The sequence below is a fragment of the Megalobrama amblycephala genome, linkage group LG7, assembly GCF_018812025.1.
Source record: "Megalobrama amblycephala isolate DHTTF-2021 linkage group LG7, ASM1881202v1, whole genome shotgun sequence".
NCBI classification, from domain to species: domain Eukaryota; kingdom Metazoa; phylum Chordata; class Actinopteri; order Cypriniformes; family Xenocyprididae; genus Megalobrama; species Megalobrama amblycephala.
The window spans coordinates 44,079,532-44,102,317 of NC_063050.1; the positions used below are offsets into that span (position 1 = coordinate 44,079,532).

Genomic DNA, 22,786 nt, shown 5'->3' on the forward strand with positions numbered 1-22,786 from the left:
ACAACAACCACAATCTCTATGTTCACAAAACACATTGGTGAAACCACTGACTTTTACCTTTAATAGCACCCTCCACTTTAACTTTTGTCCACAATCACAAGCAACAGAAACAGAAAGGAACAAATTTATAAGAATAGTATCAGTGCGAGTGTGTCTTGTGGTGTTCCTATAGCTCAAACAGTAGAGCAAGGTACTAACAACATAAAGTTCATGGGTTCAGCCAGGTCACTCTTGCAAAAGAGATTTTAATCATGAATCTCAAGTCTTGGTCAACTTGCTTAAATACACAGAATACATGTGTGAGCAGGAAAGAGGAAAAGTATAAAGGTGAACATTTAGGGTATCACATTTAGGGTTTATCAGTTCAGTTCAGTGATTTTTTATCAGACTGAACTATGAAACCCCATTGTTGTAACTTGAATGTATCTTGAATTCACAACAAGGAAAGAGAGTAACAGAGAATGTAAATTGCGCCTGTCATTTCTTTGCACACACTATTTTCCGACAGACACTTCAATGTATTTAGCACCTATAGTAGTTAAACTGGATAGTGAATGGTTAGTGAATAAGACTCAAGGTTTTGCATTGAAATGCCATGTTAAAATATCAGATCATTTTAGAAAATTCATCCTCTGTGTGTATGTATGTATGTTTGTTTTTGCACCTGCTGTCATGCGAAGAGCGTTGTCTAAAGCAGGCACCACTTCTCTCTCCAGCTGATTATGAATCTGTCCACCCAGCAGAATCCCAATATCTGATAAAAACACATTTATAATAAATGTAAAAAATATTAAATGCAGCTCCAGCATAAAGTTCACTACAGTTAAAAAGGTTGGGGACATTTACAGTACAATGTTACAAAAGATTTCTATTTCAAATCAATTCTGTTCTTTTGAATTTTCCATTCTTTAAAGAATCCTGAAAAAAAAGTATTGTGGTTTCCACAAAAACATTAAGCAGCAATGATAATATGAAATGTGTCTTGAGCAGCATATCAGCATATTAAAATGATTTCTGAAGGATCATGTCACTGAAGACTAGAGTAATGGCTGCTTAACAGGAGGAAATTATTTTGAATTGTAATAAAATGTCACAGTATTACTCTTTTTACTGTATTGTTGATCAAATAAATGCAGCCTATGTGAGCACAAGAGACTTCTTTCAAAAAATAAAAAAATTCTTACTGACTCCAAACTTTTGAACTTTAGTGTATTGAGTCACCAGAGGAAGAAAGAGAGAATACTTACTGTCTAAGTCTGATAATACTTTGTTCTTGGCTGTTGTGTACTGTGCAGCCAGGTAGTCTATTTGCTAGAAAATAAAACAAAAGAAAAAAGTATAAAGACAAACAGACTTAAACTTAATGTTTGAAAATATGTCTATGTTTGTCATAGAATCTGCACCCACAGAATCAACAGATTTCAAAGTTTTAGCTAATCTGGGGTGCGTTTCCCGAAAGCATCGTTGGTGAACTATGGTCGTAAGTCCCATTGAACTCTATTGGTAACGACGGAACTTACGACCATAGTTCGCTTTGGGAAACGCACCCCTGAGTATTAGCTTTTCAGCTAACAATAACAATATAATACTCTTAGCTTTGTTCACAAATTTTACCACTTTTACCATTCCATCTGTTAACAGCTTACCGCTGGTGTGTAGTTGGCAAAAGATTTCAGGTCTCTTATGTTAGTGTTGACTAGACGTCTGGTGCTCTTGATCTGAGATGTGATGTTCTGGTTTGCTGCGTAAGTGACCGCCACTCCCACTCTGTAAACAAAGCAAGACATACATATTTTAGGAAATAATATACTTACATGTATTGTTATATGACACTATGTTATGTTGGTGAAACATATAACAAATTTAGGAATTAGTAAATTAGAAATTAGATAGTAAAAATTAAAAAGAGTAAATTGGACACAGTCTGGTCTAACCTATGACTCTGAGGGAGGTAGTTTGTGAATTGTTGTTGTATAGTTGTTATATATATATATATATATATATATATATATATATATATATATATATAATTTATTTATTTTACAAATATTTACAATTCAAATATGCCTGCTCTATATATTGCTGTCTGTGACATGCAGTAATATCAAATCTCCTCAGTGTGGTGCTGTTGTCATTGTTGAATTGTGTCTATAATGACAGAACTTGTTACCATAGTTAGCTTTAGGACACACACCCTTGTTTGAGTAATGTGGGTTAAAGTTTAGGGTACAGTTAGCTTGGCTTTTTTTGCCCATGGTAGAAACTACACCATTTGGACAAAAATAGCATATTTCTCACCATTCAATAGTTGCTGCAGGTTCTCATTAAAGGCAGGGTAGGCAAAAAAATGTATAAAAAACTTTTTTTCAAAATTTGTTTAAACTTTATTTATATATCAATACATAATTAAAATGTAAGTACTCTGAAAAAGAAAGTATAAAAATCGAGTGTCTGTAGACCTCTCACGACTGTTTTAAAGACAGCTCATTATTTCCATTCACTCCACCCCCTCCCTTCTGGGCTCCTTCCAAAGCCACGCCCCAAAACGCATGAACGTGTGACTCCGACCACTGAGCTGGAAGACGCATTATTTACCTGAGACGAGCGGAGAGGAAGGAGCACAGTGCATGTAGTGACATCATGTCAGAATCACATGTAATAAAATAACTTTAAAATTATGAAGATAAACAAACAAGATGTATTTTAGTACTCACTATCAAGCTAGCATATTGATATTGGTAAAGTTTAAAATATATATTTTTTGATTCGCTAACGAGCTAGTTATCTATAAGGCAAAGCTAAAAACAGGTTGCATGATACACGTTTTTCCATTACCATCATTTACACTGTGATGAAGATGAATTTCGTGTAAGATTCATAACATATACGTTGTTCTACAGATCAACAGAGTAACATACACTCAAATATCAACTCACAACTGCATTGCAGACACAAAATAATAACACACACATACAACAAAGTGTGTACGACGCACACAGATACAAGATAAAGACATCAGTAAACATAGGTAGAGAATATAAAAACAAAACAAAGGCGAAAAAAACGTGCAGGTAAACTTGCAGGTGAACATGGTAAAAGACTTAGACAGAGGGTAAAATTATGCACAATTCAACACTATAGCTATCATCTTGTGCTAGGCCTATAGATTATTTATCGTCTCTACTACGGCTCGCTAAGTAATGTTATGTTAGCTATATTACGCAGCTACGTGTGCTAATGACACATGCTTCATGAAAAAATAAACAAAAAAATATGTATGATCAAAATACAAAAAGAAAGATTTACCTGTCCAGCAGAAATAAAGCCATCAAGGAGTCACTTTTCAGCCCCTTGAGTTCCCTCAGTTCTCGCCATCGCTGGAAAGCCACGCCGATATTAACTCGCGTTTTATTTCTTTGTTTATCCAAAGACTTTTTGTTCATTGCCTTTTCTTGTACTGTTACTGTCTTCCTTTTTTTGCCTGGTTTGCCTTCACTAACTGCATAGGCCGATACTGTGAATTTAGCTTGCTGTTTCTCTGCCATTGTTTTGGTATTCCTAGGATCCGTGCCTCTTGGATTCCCCAAATCAAACGTGCGCGCGCAAGTGGGCAGGTCATGTGTGGCAAAAGGGTGGTTGCCATGGTTGCGAGAGAGTGACAGCCGCCTAAGCCAATCCTATGTTTCGTCCCGGATGGAAATAATGAGCTGTGTTTAATACAGATTAAACGGTCTAGAGTCACTCGATTTTTATACTCTTTTTACCAGAGTTCTTACATTTTAATTATGCATGTATATATATAGAAAGTTTAAACAAATTTGGAACAAAATTTCTTACCTACCCTGCCTTTAAATAATATATTTTTCAAACAACACCTAAATTGAACATTTCTTTTTTCTTTTTTGAAAGGTATTTCCCAGTCAGCATTACTGAAAAGATCCTACAAATCCAATGGCTTCTCATCCCTCATGACCCTAATTGGAAAGCAAAGTATCCATTGGTTGCACACTTCCAAATCTTAGCAGATGCAGTAAGTCAGGTATTCATTGACTACTGTATCTTGAATAGGCCCTGGGATATCAAAAACTCATTTGACATATGACTTTTTGCATACTTTGTAGCTAAAAGGTATTTGAACTCAGGGTTAGTCAAGAGACATTTACAGCTCAGGTGACTGGTTAAAAAAACCTGGAACAAAGATGGCAGATTTCTGTACTCAGTGTCCTACACTAGCCAAACAACAGCATTGCTATGAATGGGAATGCTAACAGATAGCCTTCTCCAGGTATTACAGAACTCCTTGGAGACAGTAGAGCAAGGTACTGTTTCCAGACTATCTCACTCAATAAATAAATAAATAATATAAAAAATAATTTAAATAATTGATTATTAAATAATAGTTAAATTTTTACAAATACAATAAAAGTGTTTAATTAAATTATAATGTCACAATGAGACACAAAACGAGATGAACCAGCAAATGCACATGCACAAATTCACTGGTGCTCACATAGCCACAATCTAGAGATAACACTTTACTAATTGAGTGCTGCAGATACATATTAAATTGTGGCATCTGATTACAGATTATTGTCAGAAAAACCTCTTTCCCCATTCCCCCATTCTCTTGTTTCCTCTTTCACTGTCTCTCTCACTCTTCTCTCTCAGTTAAAAAAAAGATTTAATAAAGGGGAAATGTGATTCAACAAAGGAAGCCATAGAGAGAGAAAAAGAAAAGAGTGAAGAAAGAAACAGAGGAGATTTGCACAGTCATGTTCTCTGCTCCCAGGCCTCATCCAGCACAATTACTGCAAACCTCTCAGTAAGTCATTGAAAGTCCATCAAGACACAGACACACACACACACACACACACACACAGTACAGTCTATGCCTCACAAACGCCCATTGTGACCCAAGCAACTGCTGTCAGCACTGTCACAGAAAAAAAAGAAAGAAAAAAAAACAGAAAGTAAAGAAAAAAGAGAGGCAAAAAGAAAGAGGTGGATGGGGTATAGAAATAAAGAGGGGACTTTCTCTCTGGACACACTCAGGGCTATCAATGTCACATGTGTGAATGTGTCTGTGTGTGTGTCATTCTAGACCACTGCAGGTGTGTTCACACTGTCTAGCAATGGTGCAAATCAACTGGTTAGAATTAGGGCTGCCCTCGACTAAAGATTTTTCTGGTCGACTAGTAGTCGTTCATCTTAAGCGATTAGTCGACTAATCGCACGTTTATTAATAAACCATATAAATCATAATATAAAGCCTTTAATGCCTACAGCCTACTCAGCATTGAAGCACACGCATAAAGTTTGCCACAGCGCACTGGCAGAAGTAATGATTATGAATGTGTTGGAGGAGACTGCTTTAACATTTTAATAATTAATTGATAGCTGACGATGCTGACTCGTCATCTCCGCAGTAGTGGACGCACATATATGCATATGTAATCCTCCCTGTTCGAATCGCCCACTCTAAGCCGGACTCAAACCCAGGTATGTCGGCATGGGAGTCGGGCACTCTAACAAGGAGGCTAAAGACCGCAGTCTCTAGTGTCAGTCGCTAGAGTGCCTCTTGAGATCAGGGGAGTGAGGTTCTTACTGTTCTACGTCCGTTACACTCACTCCCTAAACCTCACTCCCATTCGGGTCACGGCACCAATGCTGGCGGACCCGGGTTTGAGTCCCACTTAGAGCAGGCGGTTTGAACATTAGGGGTTACATTGGTGCCGAAACCCGGGAAACGGGCGCTCTAACAAGGAGACTAAAGACCGCAGTCTCTAGCGTCAGTCGCTAGAGTGACTCTTGAGATCAGGAGAGTGAGGTTCACACGCACAGCTCTTACTGGCCTACGTCCGTTACACGTTTCATACGGATTACATAACCTGAGAATATATGTTTTCCATTTAAATTGGTTCACTTAAAGTAGACATTTCGCTTTCTATAAATATATTTTTCACGTCTGTGAGGCGAGTTTACGTGGAGTTTCGGTTCTTTTTTTTTTCTTTTTTGGGGCGCGCTCAAATTTACAAAGACGGCAGAAAGCACACCCTGTTTGCTTTTATTATTTTACGAAAGCACGTTTTGTTGTTATTGTGAGTGTACACAAATAATAGTAGGCTAGTATGACTAGCATCACTCGGAGACCCGCCGCCTTCAAGTACTTTAAAGGGTCATGAAACCCCCTTGTTTTACTCTGGTCGTTCACACCTTTGAGCTGGAAAAAGTCTGTTAAAATGGGCGTGTAAAGCTCTGGAAAAGTGGGAGTGTAGAGGGGGGAAGAGGGGAGAGAACAACCAATGAAGCACAGACATACAACACACTCATTATACAGAATAATGAATATTAATATATGAGCACGGAGAATATGACAATAAACTCCCAAGCACAAGGGAGAAATGCGAAATAATATTTAATAGGGCTAATAATAGGCTACTTTTGTCTATTAGAATAATCGTGTCATCGTGTTCAGATGCTACACCACTGTATTAGTGTCCTGTTTGCACATATAATTCATTTGAAGAAGCTTGATGAAATATGTGAGTAAATATGTGAGGTGAGTACACTCAAAGTCTTTGTTACACATTAATATGCTCAGAATAGTCTACATATTTTTATTGCTATTTGTATCGTTTTTATTCTTGTGTTGTTCGAGGAATTGAAAAGCTTTTGTGCCTCGTGTTTGCAAAGTATATAGGCATAATGCAAAAGGGTATCGTTTTTGGTGTAGTTTGGTCTAATTAGGATGGACTATCTTGTGTTTTGTGTAGAACTTGCTCTATTTCATTAATAATAAATATGGGATGTTATTGTTTTGGTGAAAGTCTGTTTCTCAGATCATACAAATGTGTGCCCCCCTATGTAAACAAAATGCCCCCCCATTCTATATGTTCTGGTGATGGCCCTGTCTCGTAGACTAATGGTTAGTCGACTTTTAGGGGGCAGCTCTAGTTAGAACAAACCTCTAAATTAATTGACAATATGCACAATTTGTTTCTCTTTTCCAATTATCTCTTATTTCCTAAAATTTCAGTTGAACAATCATTAAGGATCCAAATCTGACAGAAAAGAATACATTAGAAAACACAAGTGCACACACAGACCCAGTAACTAGCCTTGACTAGATTAGTGTGGGGCAGCTTGTGTTTATTACAGAAAGAGAGAGCAGTGATAGGATGATGGTGGTTTAGTGTACCTGTGCTGTGACCTCTGTTCTTTACCAGAATCCCTGTTCACATTTGCACGCAAACTGGCCCACAGACAGACTGACACATTTATTTACCGATCTGGTAATAAATATATAGGCTATTGAAGGACCCTGTATGCGAAATTGTATGTTTGAAGTCCAGGTTTTTTTGTCCCAATCACCTGAGCTTTAAATGCCACTGCCAAATGACTAACCCTGCATTCAAATTCAAATATGTGTAGTTTTCTGTTACAAAGCATGTAAAAAGTCACATGTCAAATGAGTAAGATGCCAGAATACTCAGCATGCAATGTATACATAATATTCAATTATTAATTCAATGAGAACTTTTTTAAAGTATATATTTTACAAAATTCATTAAAGGTGCCCTAGAACTTTTTTTAAAAAGATGTAATATAAGTCTAAGGTGTCCCCTGAATGTGTCTGTGAAGTTTCAGCTCAAAATACCCCATAGATTTTTTTTAATTCATTTTTTTAACTGCCTATTTTGGGGCATCATTATAAATGAGCCGATTCAGGGCTACTGGCCCTTTAATTCTCGTGCTCCACACCTTGAACAGTGCATAAACAAAGTTTACACAGCTAATATAACCCTCAAATGGATCTTTACAAAGTGTTCGTCATGCATGCGGCATGCATGCGTCGGATTATGTGAGTATTTTATACACTTATATATTGTTTACATTTGATTCTGAATGAATTTGAGGCTATGCTCCGCGGCTAATGCTACACTGTTGGAGAGATTTATAAAGAATGAAGTTGTGTTTATGCATTATACAGACTGCACGTGTTTAAAAATGAAAATAGCAACGACTCTCGTCTCCATGAATACAGTAAGAAATGATGGTAACTTTAACCACATGTTAACAGTACATTAGCAACATGCTAACGAAACATTTAGAAAGACAATTTACAAATATCACTAAAAATATCATGATATCATGGATCATGTCAGTTATTATTGCTCCATCTGCCATTTTTCGCTATTTTTCTTGCTTGCTTACCTAGTCTGTTGATTCACCTGTGCAGATCCAGACGTTACTGGCTGCCCTTGTCTAATGCCTTTCATAATGTTGGGAACATGGGCTGGCATATGCAAATATTGGGGCGTACACCCCGACTGTTACGTAACAGTCGGTGTTATGTTGAGATTCGCCTGTTCTTCAAAGGTCTTTTAAACAAATGAGATTTATATAAGAAGGAGGAAACAATGGAGTTTGAGACTCACTTTATGTCATTTTCCATGTACTGAACTCTTGTTATTTGACTATGCCAAGATAAATTCAATTTTTCATTCGAGGGCACCTTTAAAAAAATCCATTATCCATAATTATCCACTGACAAGGCTGTCAAACTGACACAAGTACCACTACTGTTTACAGGAACAGATTATTGGATGGTGCCAATAATCTCAAAATGACCAAATATGACATTATGCATATCAAGTCACTTTTACAAGCATGTGGAATATATAGTTATAAAGGGTAAAAACACTTTTTGAAGGTGAAGAAGACTCACGCGAGGAAGACAGAGGTAGCGATGAGTGTGGCCATGTAAAATCCTCGTAAGCAGTCGCCGTTCTTCTTCTGTCTCTGATGCATCTCACCCCCACAGTTCTCACAGCATCGACACATGCAGAAACATATACCCACTATCGGCATGAACAGCACAAACAACACTCCCAGTACCGTCAGGACTATGAAGCCGAGCTCATAGTAGATAGACTGGAGAGGAGAGGAGAGCATTTAATCATAATCAGTCTCAATATTTGCTGAGCAAAGCCCCCAGATAAAGATAACAAAGCTTGAATTGCTGCAATAATAGACAAATGTTTTATTATGTCATTTATATGTGCACTCAAAAAAATGATTCTAGCTGCTTGTTCAGTTTATTTAAATAAAATAAGCTGAACCAACACAAATCTTTAGTTTTTTACTTAATTGGCATTTGCACTCAATTGTATTATGTTAAATGAAATTAAATTTGCAAAATGTTAGGTTAACCTAAACCATTTGTGTTGGGATGACATGAATCATTTATGTTGCATTGATTGACAAAGTATCTAGTTCCCAGCATGCTTTGCGTAGGGAAAGATCAGGACAGTAAATGTTGAACTTAAGTGCTGTTTAATGTGTTTTTAGTAAAGGGAAATACCTTTTAAAGTTTGATGTTCAGTTATATTTGACATTTAAAAGAGTTTGTTATGTCGATTTTTTTGAGGTTACCATTATGCTGAAGTGTAGACCTTGTGGTTAGGCTATGGGTGGCTGCATGAAATAAATCTATGTTGTTCTCAACAAGCTTTAACTGTGCTAAAGCCAGTGATGAGAAGTTCTTTACCTGATCATTACTTGCATGCTATAAATGTTACTTAGCATATGAAAAAGTAATGTTTTAGTTTAGTTTTTATAGAAATATAAATAAATTAGTTTGAGGGCCAGCACATAATTTACACAGTCTACATATGGTCATCAGCTTTATCCCTCTCAATGGTCATGAAACATGTATGTCTGTGTACAACAGCTATTCACAACCTAACCACAAGCGCACATCTTCACCATGATGGTAACAAAATTTTTTTTATATATATACGCTACAAACTCTTTTAAATGTTCAAAATAACTAAACATTAAACACTTAAACACTAACAGGTCTTTCCATTTCCTTAAAAGTGCAGAAAACTTGAGCAACACTGCACAAGGGCACCAGTCTGAATTGCAATAGCACTGGTTGGATCAACAAGAATGAATTATGTTCAGGAAACATTCACAGAATATGTCAAATGAAACTGGTGTGATCTCATTCAATTACCATGAATTTTACTCATCAGTACAATTAACCTATCTTAAGTTCAAATAAATCAGTTCAACTGTGTGGAAACAGGTGTCATAATTGAATTAAGTTAGACCAACAAGTTATTTTTTTGAGTGTGTGTCGGGTACAAATGATTTGTTAATTAATTAATATAATTTTTATCACATTATTTATTTCTTTACAAATATCAGTAACCTTTACTTCAAACATCTGCATTTAAAAAAAAAATTAAAGTTGGAGTAAAAACTTAAATTATTTGTAGTTAAAATGGAAAGAGTGGCAGTGCATGTGAGCGTGTAATGGACATGGACAAGTCACTAGAATATTCCATTTTTAAACAGTACCTGTAATAGTAATACAACATTTTCTGGCTGCATTGTCGTGGAGTTGAAGAGACATCAGTGTGCATGGCGAAGATAAAGAGAAAGAAATCCTACTTTATTGTATTGTATTTTATACAGTATAGCCATTATATAAGCACATAAATCCCTAGCGGAACCAAACACACACACCTTCTTGTAATCATCCCCTTTGAGTCCTCCCATGTTCTGCTGGACCATCGTAACAATGAGATCTGTAACAACAAATTTAGCAGAAGAAAATAAAATGTTATGGTTACTATAAACTGGAAATTCGAGAAACCTTCGAAAAATATCATTTTCATGGAGAGGGATTTTTTCAAAGTACAAGAAAGTTCTACTGCCCTGTGCATCTTACTTCCACAGGTGTAACATTTGTGAGAAAGCAAGTAAGATTTAGAAAAATGTTTGCTGAAAGTTTAACTCTAAGAAACAAATAGTTATTTATTCTTTATTTGATCTGTTGGTCATGCATCGTTATGCCAAAGCAACAGATTAGATTAATGTTAATTACAGACCTGCGTAAAGCGCTGCAGGTGTCTGTTAAATGCTATGTTAACTGTGCAGTGGCAATGGCATGAGTCTTGTTGTCAGTGCTAATGCTACATTAGCATCTGTTTCAAACCATCTGCTCAACCTACATTTCTTTGTGATGTGTGTGTGTGTGCGCGCGTGTGTGTGTGTGGTCATGTCATCATGGTAAACCCTACGTTATGCAGACAAAATGTCCCCACACAGATGGCATATCCGAAATCCGGTCTCCATGAGGAAAACAGCTTATAAATACTAAGTGATGTTTTTTGAAAATGTAAAAATAGAGAAAGTTTTCTTGTGATGGGTAGGTTTAGGGTTAGGGAATATAATATACATATCCAATGTTTGTGTATTTATGCTCATGTATTACAGAAGGTTATAATAATTTGTTATTCATTCATTTACTGTATATAGCACTTTTCTCTGTATCAAAGCACTTAACATACGAAAGGGAGAATCTCCTCAACCACCACCAATGTGCAGCATCCACTTAGATGATGCGACAGCAAACATAACTGCGCCACGACACCCACCACACAGCAGCTTTGGGGTGGAGAGGAGACAGAGTGATGAAGCCAATCAATATACAGTGCCCTCCACTAATATTGGCACCCTTGGTAAATATGAGCAAAGGTGGCTGTGAAAATAAATCTGCATTGTTTATCCTGTTGATCTTTCATTAAAAAATTCACAAAATTCTAACTTTTCATTTAAGTTAAACAATTGAAAATGAGGGGAAAGGCTTATTATGAAATAAATGTTTTTTTCTAGTTCACTTTGGCCACAGTTATTGGCACCCAATTATTGCAACGTTCTTTTCCAAAGATAACAGCTCTAAGTCTTCTATAATGCCTGATAAGTTTGGAGAACAGCTGACAAGAGATCAGAGACAATTCCTTCATACAGAATCTCTCCAGATCCTTCAGATTCCCAGCTGTCGGTGCTTCTTCTCTTCAGTTCACTCCACTCATTTTCTTTAGGGTTTAGGTCAGGGGACTGGGATGGCCATGGCAGAAGCTTCATTATGTGCTCAGTGACATATTTTTGTGTTGGTTTTGATGTTTGTTTTGGATCATTGTCCTGATGGAAGATCCAACCACTGCCCATTATTGGATTTCTAGCAGAAGCGGTCAGGTTTTGATTTTTTATCTGTTGGTATTTGATATAATCCATGATACCATGAATCTGAACAAGATGTCCAGGACCTCCAGCAGAAAAATAGGCAAAAACAACAATAAAGATCCAGCAGTATATTTAACCGTGGGCATGGGGTACTTTTTATCCCTGTTTGCACCAAACCCATCTGGTGGGTTTGCTGCCAAAAAGCTCTTTTTTTAGTTTCATCTGACCATAGAAGCTGGTCCCGTTTGAAGTTCCAGTCTTGTCTGACAACTGAATATGCTGGAGATTGTTTCTGGATGAGAGCAGAGGATTTTTTTTTAAAACCCTCCCAAACAACTTGTGGGGATGTAGGTAATGTTTGTTTTTTTGTTTTTTTGTTTGTTTGTTTTTTACTTTCTGACCCCAAGACTCAACTAATCTCTGTAATTCTCCAGCTGTGATCCTTGGAGAGTCCTTGTCCACTCAAACTTTCCTCCTCACCACACAAAGGACGATTTAGACACACGTCCTCTTCCAGGCAGATTTGTAACATGTTTAGTTGATTGAAACTTCTTAATTATTCCACTGATAGTGGAAATGGGTATTTTCAATGCTTTAGCTATTTTCTTACAGCCACTTTCTATTTTTTTGAAGCTCAACAATCTTTTGCTGCACATCAGAACTATATTCCTTGGTTTTACTCATTGTGATGAATGATTACGGGAATTTGGCCTTTGTTTTTCCTCATGTTTATATTCCTGTGGAACAGGAAGTCATGGCTGGACAATTTCATGTTCATGATCACCTGGGTGTGCTAAAAAATGTAAATATGAATGGGAATATACTTCAGAGATATTTTACTCATAGAATTTCTAGGGGTGCCAATAATTGTGGCCAACATGTATTGGAGAAAAACATTTATTTCATAATGTGAGTTTTCCCACACTTTCAATTGTTTTACTTCAATGAAAGGTAAAAAAAAAATTGTGAAATTTTTGAATGAAAGATCAAAAAGATAAACAATGCAGATTTACTTTCACAGCCACCTTTGCTCATATTTACTAAGGGTGCCAATATTTGTATTTGTATTGTATCAGTTTATATACTGTATATATGGGGATGATTAGGAGGCCATGATGATGGATAGAAGCCAATGGGCAAATTTGGCCAGAATGACCACAGAAAGTCGGGACCTCGGTTTAACATCTCATCCAAAGGCCAGTGCTTTTTTGACAGTATAGTTACCCCATCACTATATTGGGGCATTAGGACCCACACAGACTACAGGGTGAGCACCCCCTACTGGCCTAACACCTCTTCCAGCTGCAACCGAATTTTCTCAGGAGGACTCTCATGCAGGTTATACACCACATGATTGCCATTAGAAGTCATCTACACACACACACACACACACACACACACACACACACACACACACACACACACACACACACACACAAACTTTGGTATTTTAAGTAGACCATAGTGAAAACACTTAAAGTCACCACAAATTCAAAATTGAGAATTCAAATTTTTTATGGGATATTGCAGTATTTATTATGAATGATTCATCCGTGCACATCATTATTTATCATTATCCAATGATCTAATCAATTCACAATGGGAAAATAGATCCCGCCCTAAGTTTTCTTGATAAAGAAGCTGTTCACTCAAGTCACAATGGGGAAGAAAAGACTATTGCAACTTCCATTTCATGCCGACTTAAAAAAAATGCAATTAAATGCTACTAATAAAAAGCTATTAATTTAGATCAATATATTAGCATAATATATATACCCTAATATCCTACAGCACAGCCTCATCTATCATGTTTTACCTGATCTGAGCTAACCATAGTCTTTACCTCACCTCCTTCAGGTGAGGGTGTTATTGATAGCAATAGTGGACTTTCTGGATTTGTATGTTTTCATTAAGACATTATATCTTTATCAAACCATTTTACGTAAATAAAAAATAAAAAGCCAATAGTCCTAATGAGGATAATGATTTGATAAACATACTAAATAAATGAAAACATAAAAATGCAGGAAGTTTTCTGGAATAAAGTTAAGGTTCAGAGAGTTTAGCAAACAAAGAATACTAGTAGTATATAGGATACTATATACTGTAATACACACTAAAATAATGAGTAATACACAATATTTCCGTATTCATCTAATAATTGAATGTAAGTGTTACAGCATTCTTTATGAAACATCTCCTCCCCTAGTGGCGATTCTGCAAAGTACTGCAGAAGTGAACTGCACTGAACATAAACAAACACTTAACCCTAAAACACCTTTGCATAAAAGGATAAGCTTCTTTACAGTTGTACTAAACTTAGCAGGTATTTTTTTCTGGCATGACACCTTACAGAGGTCAACAGAACATGATCCAAAATATAACGCCATTGCCAAGACTGTGCTTTACACTAGCAGAACTGCTTTACTACAGGTCACTGATACCTGCCCAGTCAAAACAATATAACATTTTTACAAAGCAGAATTCACTCTGCTGACCCAGTAGGTCTTTGCTGATAGTTTAAGTTATGCATGTAAATACACTTTGTAAGATTTTAAAGCTACACATAAGCAATATCTGACACATAAGAGCCTGACACACTGACTAGCTTATTGTAGTAAAGATCTGTCCACTTAGAAAGAGAACATCTGACCATTGACCAACTTTTTTTATGTGACATTTTTTATTGTGTAAGGGTGGGTAAGACTAAACTGAAAGATCCAGCTGTCTCTGTAGATACAATATATTATAGATACAATTATAATATATTACCATTCAAAAGTTTGGGGTCAGTAAGATTTTTTTTTTTTTTTTTTTTTTCTGAGGAGGGAATCAATACTTTTATTCATTAAGGATTCATCAAATTGATCAAAAGTGACAAATAATAATGTTACAAAGATTTATATTTAAAATATATTCTGCTCTTTAAAACATTAATTTAATCAAGAAATCAGTAAAAAAAAAAAATAAGAAGAAGAAATGTTATATTAGCATATTAGAATGATTTTTGAGAGATAATAGGTATAACTCTGTAAACAAAGCAGAATATACAGCATTAGTAGTACATTACAAAATTAAATGTATTTTTATTATGTGTTTAATTTGTTCTCTGTAGTTCACTGGAGTTATGGGTTATGGTTGCTGAAAATTCAGCTTTGCCATTACAGGAATAAATTCTTATTAAAATATTAACCATATATATACAAGTGAACAAAGCAGAATCGACAGTTTTAGTATATATTGCAAATGTATTTATTTAAATCTGTTTATTGTTGATCTCTGCTTTTAATTATATTACCTCTTATATTATAGTGTTACCAAGAAAATAAAGAATTTAAATTTTAGGGGGTTCAAGTGTTGGTTGAGAATCTAAGTGCTTATATACTATAGAATTACACATATGTATGTGAGATATGGCAACTCTTTATCTCAGACTGTGCATTTGTGTATAAGAGAGAGCGAGAGAACAAGAGAAATCCTGGGTGAACAAGAAAGGGTATCACTGGTTATAACGGCATATGGTTAATCCTCTTACAGTGTTGCTGTTGAGCAGTTAAGTGGTCCCTCTCCCTCTCTAATGCTTTCTTTCCCCTTTTCTCCCTTCTTCTACCAAACCCTATTTCTCTCTTATTTAATCCTCACCCCCTTTTCACACACTCTTACTTCCTACCCTCCTTTCTCACAGATACATCAAGCTACTCAAAAACATTGAACAAATGAAGCAAATGAAGCACATATGCAATGTTTATGACTAGAACTGTGACCCACTTTGACAGCAATATAGTATATTATATGACACAATGACAAAATATATAAACATTGACTAAACCAGTGACTAACAGAGAGATTTCAATTCACATATACACACAGACAATGCCAGTATAAGTGGGTCATATCTGGGTGTTGATCTCCCTGTCCTTCAATTACAGTGCAGATTTTTAAATCCAGTGATCAGAGATATTAAGCTTTATCTGGGCTGAGACAGTGGGAGTCCCTGGATTAAACCTCAGACTTAGACTGTTTATATTCACATCCCTCTTTTCTTTCATCTGTCCATTCCTCAGACAGCATAAATGCGGTTAGATTAAGCTGCATTATGTCTATCAAGCATAAATCCACCACTTCCTTCACAGACAAAATGCTTCAACTGTGTTCAAACCTGTGAGCTGTCACGCATCTGGAAAATGAGTTGCAGACAGACAGAAGGGAGAAATATAGTGGCCTTTAACCTGAACCATGTGCTCAATGTTACTGCTGTTTAATCCAGTAATCCAGCCTTAATTCTACATCAGAAGTACCTGTCTTTAAATCAGGAGTTACAAAACTCCAAAGAATGCTTTAGCAAAGAGATTGCATTAGGAATAATATCTGTTAGTAAGTGGCTTGTGTTTGATCTATTTCTGTCTGTTAATCCACACCCACGTGTTTACAGGTTTAAAACAGGTTTCTTAAAATGTGCTATTTTTAAGTAAGTGGTGGTATAAAATCAGAAATGTTATGAAATGGTTATTTTGGGGTTGTTCTCTTGCAGGCATGTTTTGTCAGGAGAGGCATTTGCATTGCATGTACCTTTGGAGCATATGGCACTCAGATTATCAGCTTACCTGATTGGGCAGGTGACTCATAGAGCAGATCGGCTAATTGGTTAGGCTGCAGGGACTTAACCGTGCAATCCTATTCTACTCAAAAACACACATACACACACACACGCACAAGCACTCCTCTATGCTCAACATGCTGACCTCACAAAGAAATCCACCTGCCAACAGCCTGACCTTAAACACATTGTGGTAGGTTTGTCACACTTTTTACTCCAGTAAATATGGGGTTAGGTATTTTTGAAATTTAATTTCTGTGAAGACACATACAATAAAGTCTAATTAAAAATATATATACATAGTTCAGTCATGAAACTCTGATGGTGCAGGCAGAGGATAATTACAGCGTTAACTATTGGCACAAGCTGATTGGTCCATGTCACATCTGCAATCAATGAGCTTGTTGCTCACGCATTTAAAGCATGTTGCCACATGATATGGGGTAAGTTGTCACATTGAAACCTGCCATTAAACAGTCTATCGCAGGCTTTCAAAAACTAAAAGAATTGCACAAAGCAATTCATTACAATTATTATTCCTGATATGTACAAAAATATCAACCCCAATAAAAATGTGACTTCTGCCAAATTCTCTGTGTGTCAGCTAACCTAGGTCTCACTATACACTGTAATGTAACAGCTGTGGTACAGTATGTTGCACACAATTCCAGTCTCTATGCACTCCTCATTAACTCACTGATTAAAACATCACTTTTTGAATTACACCTGGTAATCTGTACATTAATGAACTCCCCAGAGCTATTATAGTAGCCAGACTTCCTTTCTCCAGCTTACTACCATCAGTACAAACAAGTGCAAACTTATCCAGTGAATAGTTTCCAAACCAACATAGGTTCTGCAGGTTCAGAAAGCAAAAGGATGATGATGATGATTCATGAGCAGATCACTGAGCACATCCAGGCATAACAATAAACATCATAACACATTATTTCAATGAATGTATTTATGGCAAGCTGTTTTAACATTTATTCCTTAAAACTCACTTCTATTAGTTGTTATGTTAGTAGTGCAGATCATCTAAAAATATGTGTCTGTGTAAATCAGACCATTTCGCCTCACTGTTATTGCATATTAATAGTTATTGTTGATTTGGCAAAATCAAAACATAAGGCTTCAGGTCTCTGCTCTTTCTGCAGATTACTGTAATTATCTTAACTGCGACTGGCTTGACCGAATTTGCCACTAACCATCGCGTGTCAGGTTAAAAATACTGTAGTTAAAGACCCTGTGTTCAGGTCCATTCAGGAAGAACGTGCTACATGTGTGCAGCTCTTCAAAAGTGTTGAGAACTGTTGCTGTTCCTGACTAATCCTCATCATTTGCAGTGTAAATGCTGTCTGATGAATAGGACTGCAAGGTGCTGCTCAAAATTACACTGTAACCAATCACAAAATGAAAAAAATAAATAAATAACAACAACAATGATACTGAATTTTGACTTAAATAGTAATGTCATACATGACCCCTACCATTAATTAGATACATACTAGTACTTATTCCAATAGCAATCAACATCTATTCAATTAGTCATGTTACAGGTAACAAATGGGATAGATACTAGTGTCTACTAATCTACAAATATGCAAATATCAAATTTATATTAGTCAGGTATTATTAGTCATTTGGTACCAAGAACAATAGAATATTTATTACTACTGGAATAATTATTAGCAGCAAGAAATGAAGTACTAGTGACTATTTGAATACTCTGCTGGAATAAGTACGCCTTCTTGCATCTAATGAAAAGCAAGAGAAATTTAAAAACATACTAGTCACCATTAGATTACTAGCAAGTACAATTGAATTGGTTACACTATATAACACTATATTATACATAATTACAAGCAAGTAACCTTAAACCAAACCCTAATATTAACCTAGTAAGTACATGCTGTTGTTAATTAATATTACTCAGTACTTATTTGTGTAATTACACTGTAACAAGGACTCCTTACAATAAAACGTTACCAAAGATACTAGTTTTAAGAAATAGGTGTTAAACGGCTTGCCATACGATATGCCTAAAGACTTCCATCTGATACTGACTAAAGCAGGCACTTGCAATATTAATCTATCTAAAAGTCTATAACACACTTCTGTAAGTATATATGGAAGTTTTCCATGTGAATCTGATACACGAGCAAGAATGTGGAGAACTTTTGAGTGTTTCCAAGCCGGTGTGCATCTCACCTTTGGGGAAAGGGTTGGGTTGAACCACGTACAGAAACGCGTGGACCATGTGGAAAAGAACACCGATGGGACCCGGTTCATAATACGCGTGCGTTTCGTACACCACCGACGGCACGAAGCCAAAATCCAATGGCGCTCTGAACATCGAGGTGCGCGAAGACGAGTTATGGTGCTCTTCCCGGGCTTCGCTGCTCGTGAGACCCCAGCACATCACCAGCACGAGCCCTACTTTCCACCACATGTCCATCAGTCCTTTTCGCGGCATGATTTTGATTAATAACAGGATGGAAAGTGAAGGGAAGGACAGATTAAGTGAGAGAAAAGTATATTTGTTTGGAATGCTCTCTAGTCCTCGACATTAAAAATAAAAAAAATTAAAAAATAACCCGGGACACATAAAAAAGAAAAAGAAAATCAATAATGAAAAAAATATTCCAATTTAGGCATTTATTCCCCTTTTCCTTCTGATGGCATCATGGTAAACATCCCTGCGGTCTGGAAAGCTCAGGATGAGCTGAGTGTTTGTCTGACCTGCGCCTCCCGCTGCGCGCTCCACTTCTGTCTGATGGCCGGAGGAGTCTCTGTGCACGCGCATTAGAGATGGTTTTAGAGGGAAATCATGTCTAGATGAGTCAAGCCAAGTCAAAGTAGTTTTTAACAACTACAGTGTCTTCTCTAAAATTGCACAGAGCATATAACGGTCCAACAACATTACAGACAATATAACTACTGTCAAGAAATGAACCATGTGGCGCAGGGGGTGATTTTATTAAAAAAAATAACAGATTTCAACTTTTGTCTTTGTGGCCAAATATGAAGATTACAAAACCATTCATTCATTCATTCATTCTAATGTATCTATCTAGCTATCTAGCTAAGTAACTATCAAATAAATGCATTTTATTTTCTCTAGAACAAATCCAGATTGTTAGATTATTAGATCATATACATTTTATCGGATGTTATACATTATATTACATGCATAGAATGAATCCTCATTAGGCAGTCATGGCCTAGAGTCTAGTAACCTGAAGGTTGTGGGTTCAATTCTCAAAACTGGCAGGAAATGACTGAGGTGCCCTTGAGTAAGGCATGGACCTAACCCTCAATCGCTCCCTGCACGCCACAGCAAAATGGCTGCCCACTGCTCTGGTTGTGTGTGTTCACTACTCCTAATGTGTGTGCAGTCTGTGCACTAACTTGGATGGGTTAGATGCAGAGGACAAATTCTGAGTAAATGGGATACTTCAGAGCCATGAAAAGTTTAACTACCAGTCCTTTTCACATAAATACGTGGTTCTATTCTCTTTAAGTATGGTCAAAAAGTCAAATGAGTTGAAAAGCAGCAACTCCAGACTGCCAAGACACTAGCTGATGGTCCTCTGCCCTGAAATGTCCCACAGCTTCATTTGGAACAGCTGAAAAGCCTCTGTGCGGTTGTGTGTGCATGGACATGAATACCAACAAACAGAACAGAAAGTGAGAGAAGGACAGACAGAGAAAGAGGCCACAATTTGTATTATGTCAGACATCACAACCAAATTCGACATGCACACACAAACACACATTGCAGAGGAAGAGAAAGAGAGCTTTGATCAGGTGTAAATAGGACAATAAAATAGAAAAAGTCATGATTATATTTTTCCTATTTTCGTCCATAAACCCAACTGTTCTATACTTTTTAAACAATAATAGCTCTTATCAAAAAAAAAGAAAAAAAAAAAAGGAAAGGATTATTTTAATATTTAATAGGCCTGTGTATCACCCTGAGACAAGTCTTCAAAATTCAACTACAGACACATGAATTCTTCTTAATTGGGACTGACATATTCTATTCACTATACAGTGGAGTCCAAAAGTCAAAATCTAATTTAAACCTGGATATAAACAACATTTTATGATTAAAAATAAATAATAAATGTAAAAATGCATGACACAGTTAGGTTGAGAAAAAATATTTTCATATTTAAACATGTAACATATGTATGTGCAAGGGGTAATACAATGTATTAAAGAGGTGAATTTGAATAAATAAATACCTGAAATGTAAAAACTTCCGGTGCTCGGCGTAAATGAGTACACCCCCTTTGAAAAGCAACATTTTAAACAATATCTCAATGAACACAAATACAATTTCCAAAATGTTGACAAGACTAAGTTTAATATAACATCTGTTTAACTTATAACATGAAAGTAAGATTAATAATATAACTTAGATTACACATTTTTCAGTTTTACTCAAATTAGGGTGATGCAAAAATGAGTACACCCCACAACAAAAACTACTACATCTAGTACTTTGTATGGCCTCCATGATTTTTAATGACAGCACCAAGTCTTCTAGGCATGGAATGAACAAGTTGGCGACATTTTACAACATCTATCTTTTTCCATTCTTCAAGAATGACCTCTGGATGCTGGATGGAGAGTGATGCTCAACTTGTCTCTTCAGAATTCCCCATAGGTGTTCCACATGGATTCAGATGAAGGAGCCACTGAATCACATTCACCCTGTTCTTCTTCAGAAATCCAACAGTGGCCTTATATGTGTGTTTAGGATCATTGTCATGTTGGAAAAGTGCATGACGACCAAGGGCACGGGGTGATGGTAGCATCTTCTCTTTCAGTATATCACTTTTGCTACAGTATTCTGACTGATAAGTAAAGATTTGCTGATCTTCTTGTAGCCTTCACCTTTCTGGTGTAAAGAAATTATTTTCTTTCTCAGGTCTTGTGACATTTCTCTTCCATGTGATGCCATTGCTGACAGCATGAAATGGGAATGGGTTTTAACACCCTTTTATAGTCAACTGTCTGCTGGACACCTGTGTAATGAATGATTAGACTCACCTGTGATTGAATTCTTGTTAAATTTGACATTTGTAGTCTAAAATGTAGCTTTGCCTCAGAGACTTTCAGTGGGGTGTACTCATTTTTGCATCACCCTAATTTGAGTAAAACTGAAAATTTTGTTCTCTAAGTTATATTATTAATCTTTCATGTTATAAGTTAAACAGATGTTATATTAAACTTAGTCTTGTCAACATTTTGGAAATTGTTTTTGTGTTCACTGAGATATTGTTTAAAATGTTACTTTTCAAAGGGGGTGTACTCATTTACGCTGAGCACTGTATGTTTAAGACACTGTATGTCAAATATATTCAAGATTATGCACTGTTTTTAGGTCAGAAAGCTAAATTAATAAGTAAATTTGTGATATTGAGCATACTCATGTGATAGATGTTCTTGCATTGACTGAAGTGCAAGATGCTCTTTGGTACAACCTTTGAGAACATGATTACCAGATTTTATTCATTCAAGCAGTGGTTTTGTTATTAATGCAAATGGGGAGCAAACCAAATGCAAAGTAATATAATGAAAAAGTGAGGATTTTTTTTTAAAGACTGAGCTTGAAACTCCACAGTATATCAACCTAGCAACGGAGAGCCTTCTAGAGATTTTGTACAGCCTAAGTATTTGGAGATTTCTAATCCAGTTTTAAATAGACTTGCCTCATAGTGGTATTCATTCATTCATTCATTCATTCTGTGATCTAATTTTACACACATTCCAAGTCAAAATCTCAATCGGTTTAGTGTTCAGATCTCTATGGTTTTAGCACAGATCAGTTTAGCGTTACATAATCTTTAGGTGACTATTTTTGGCTTGGGGTCAGAGAGGTTGAGTTTAATCCAGTCCTTGACAGCTACATCACCTCTTGCTTTTGCCGCCACTCAAGTCAGAATGTGAGAGACAGTTCTAGTGACTGTTAGGATCATGGCTGCTGCACAAATTTAACTTTTGAATATTCAGTGGACAGTTGTTGGAAAGTAATATATTCAATAGATTTGAAAATACCATTGCTTATTACAAGACATACAGTGAAAAGTTTTCGAGTGAATATTAAGTTAGTTGTACAGCTCCAGGTGTCAGTGGGGA

At 36.3% G+C, this 22,786-nt stretch overlaps 1 protein-coding gene across 1 annotated transcript in view; it reads right to left on the bottom strand.

Annotated features, from left to right (window-relative positions):
• Positions 1-19,438, bottom strand: part of prom1b (prominin 1 b) — a 38,646-nt gene extending 19,208 nt beyond the window's left edge. Inside the window, 8 exon segments of the mRNA XM_048197650.1 lie at positions 58-81; positions 665-754; positions 1,248-1,311; positions 1,647-1,767; positions 8,729-8,934; positions 10,369-10,395; positions 10,537-10,598; positions 18,848-19,438. Coding sequence (XP_048053607.1) covers positions 58-81; positions 665-754; positions 1,248-1,311; positions 1,647-1,767; positions 8,729-8,934; positions 10,369-10,395; positions 10,537-10,598; positions 18,848-19,112 — 859 coding nt within the window. The 5' untranslated portion in view covers positions 19,113-19,438.
• Between the last annotated feature and the right edge of the window lie 3,348 nt (positions 19,439-22,786).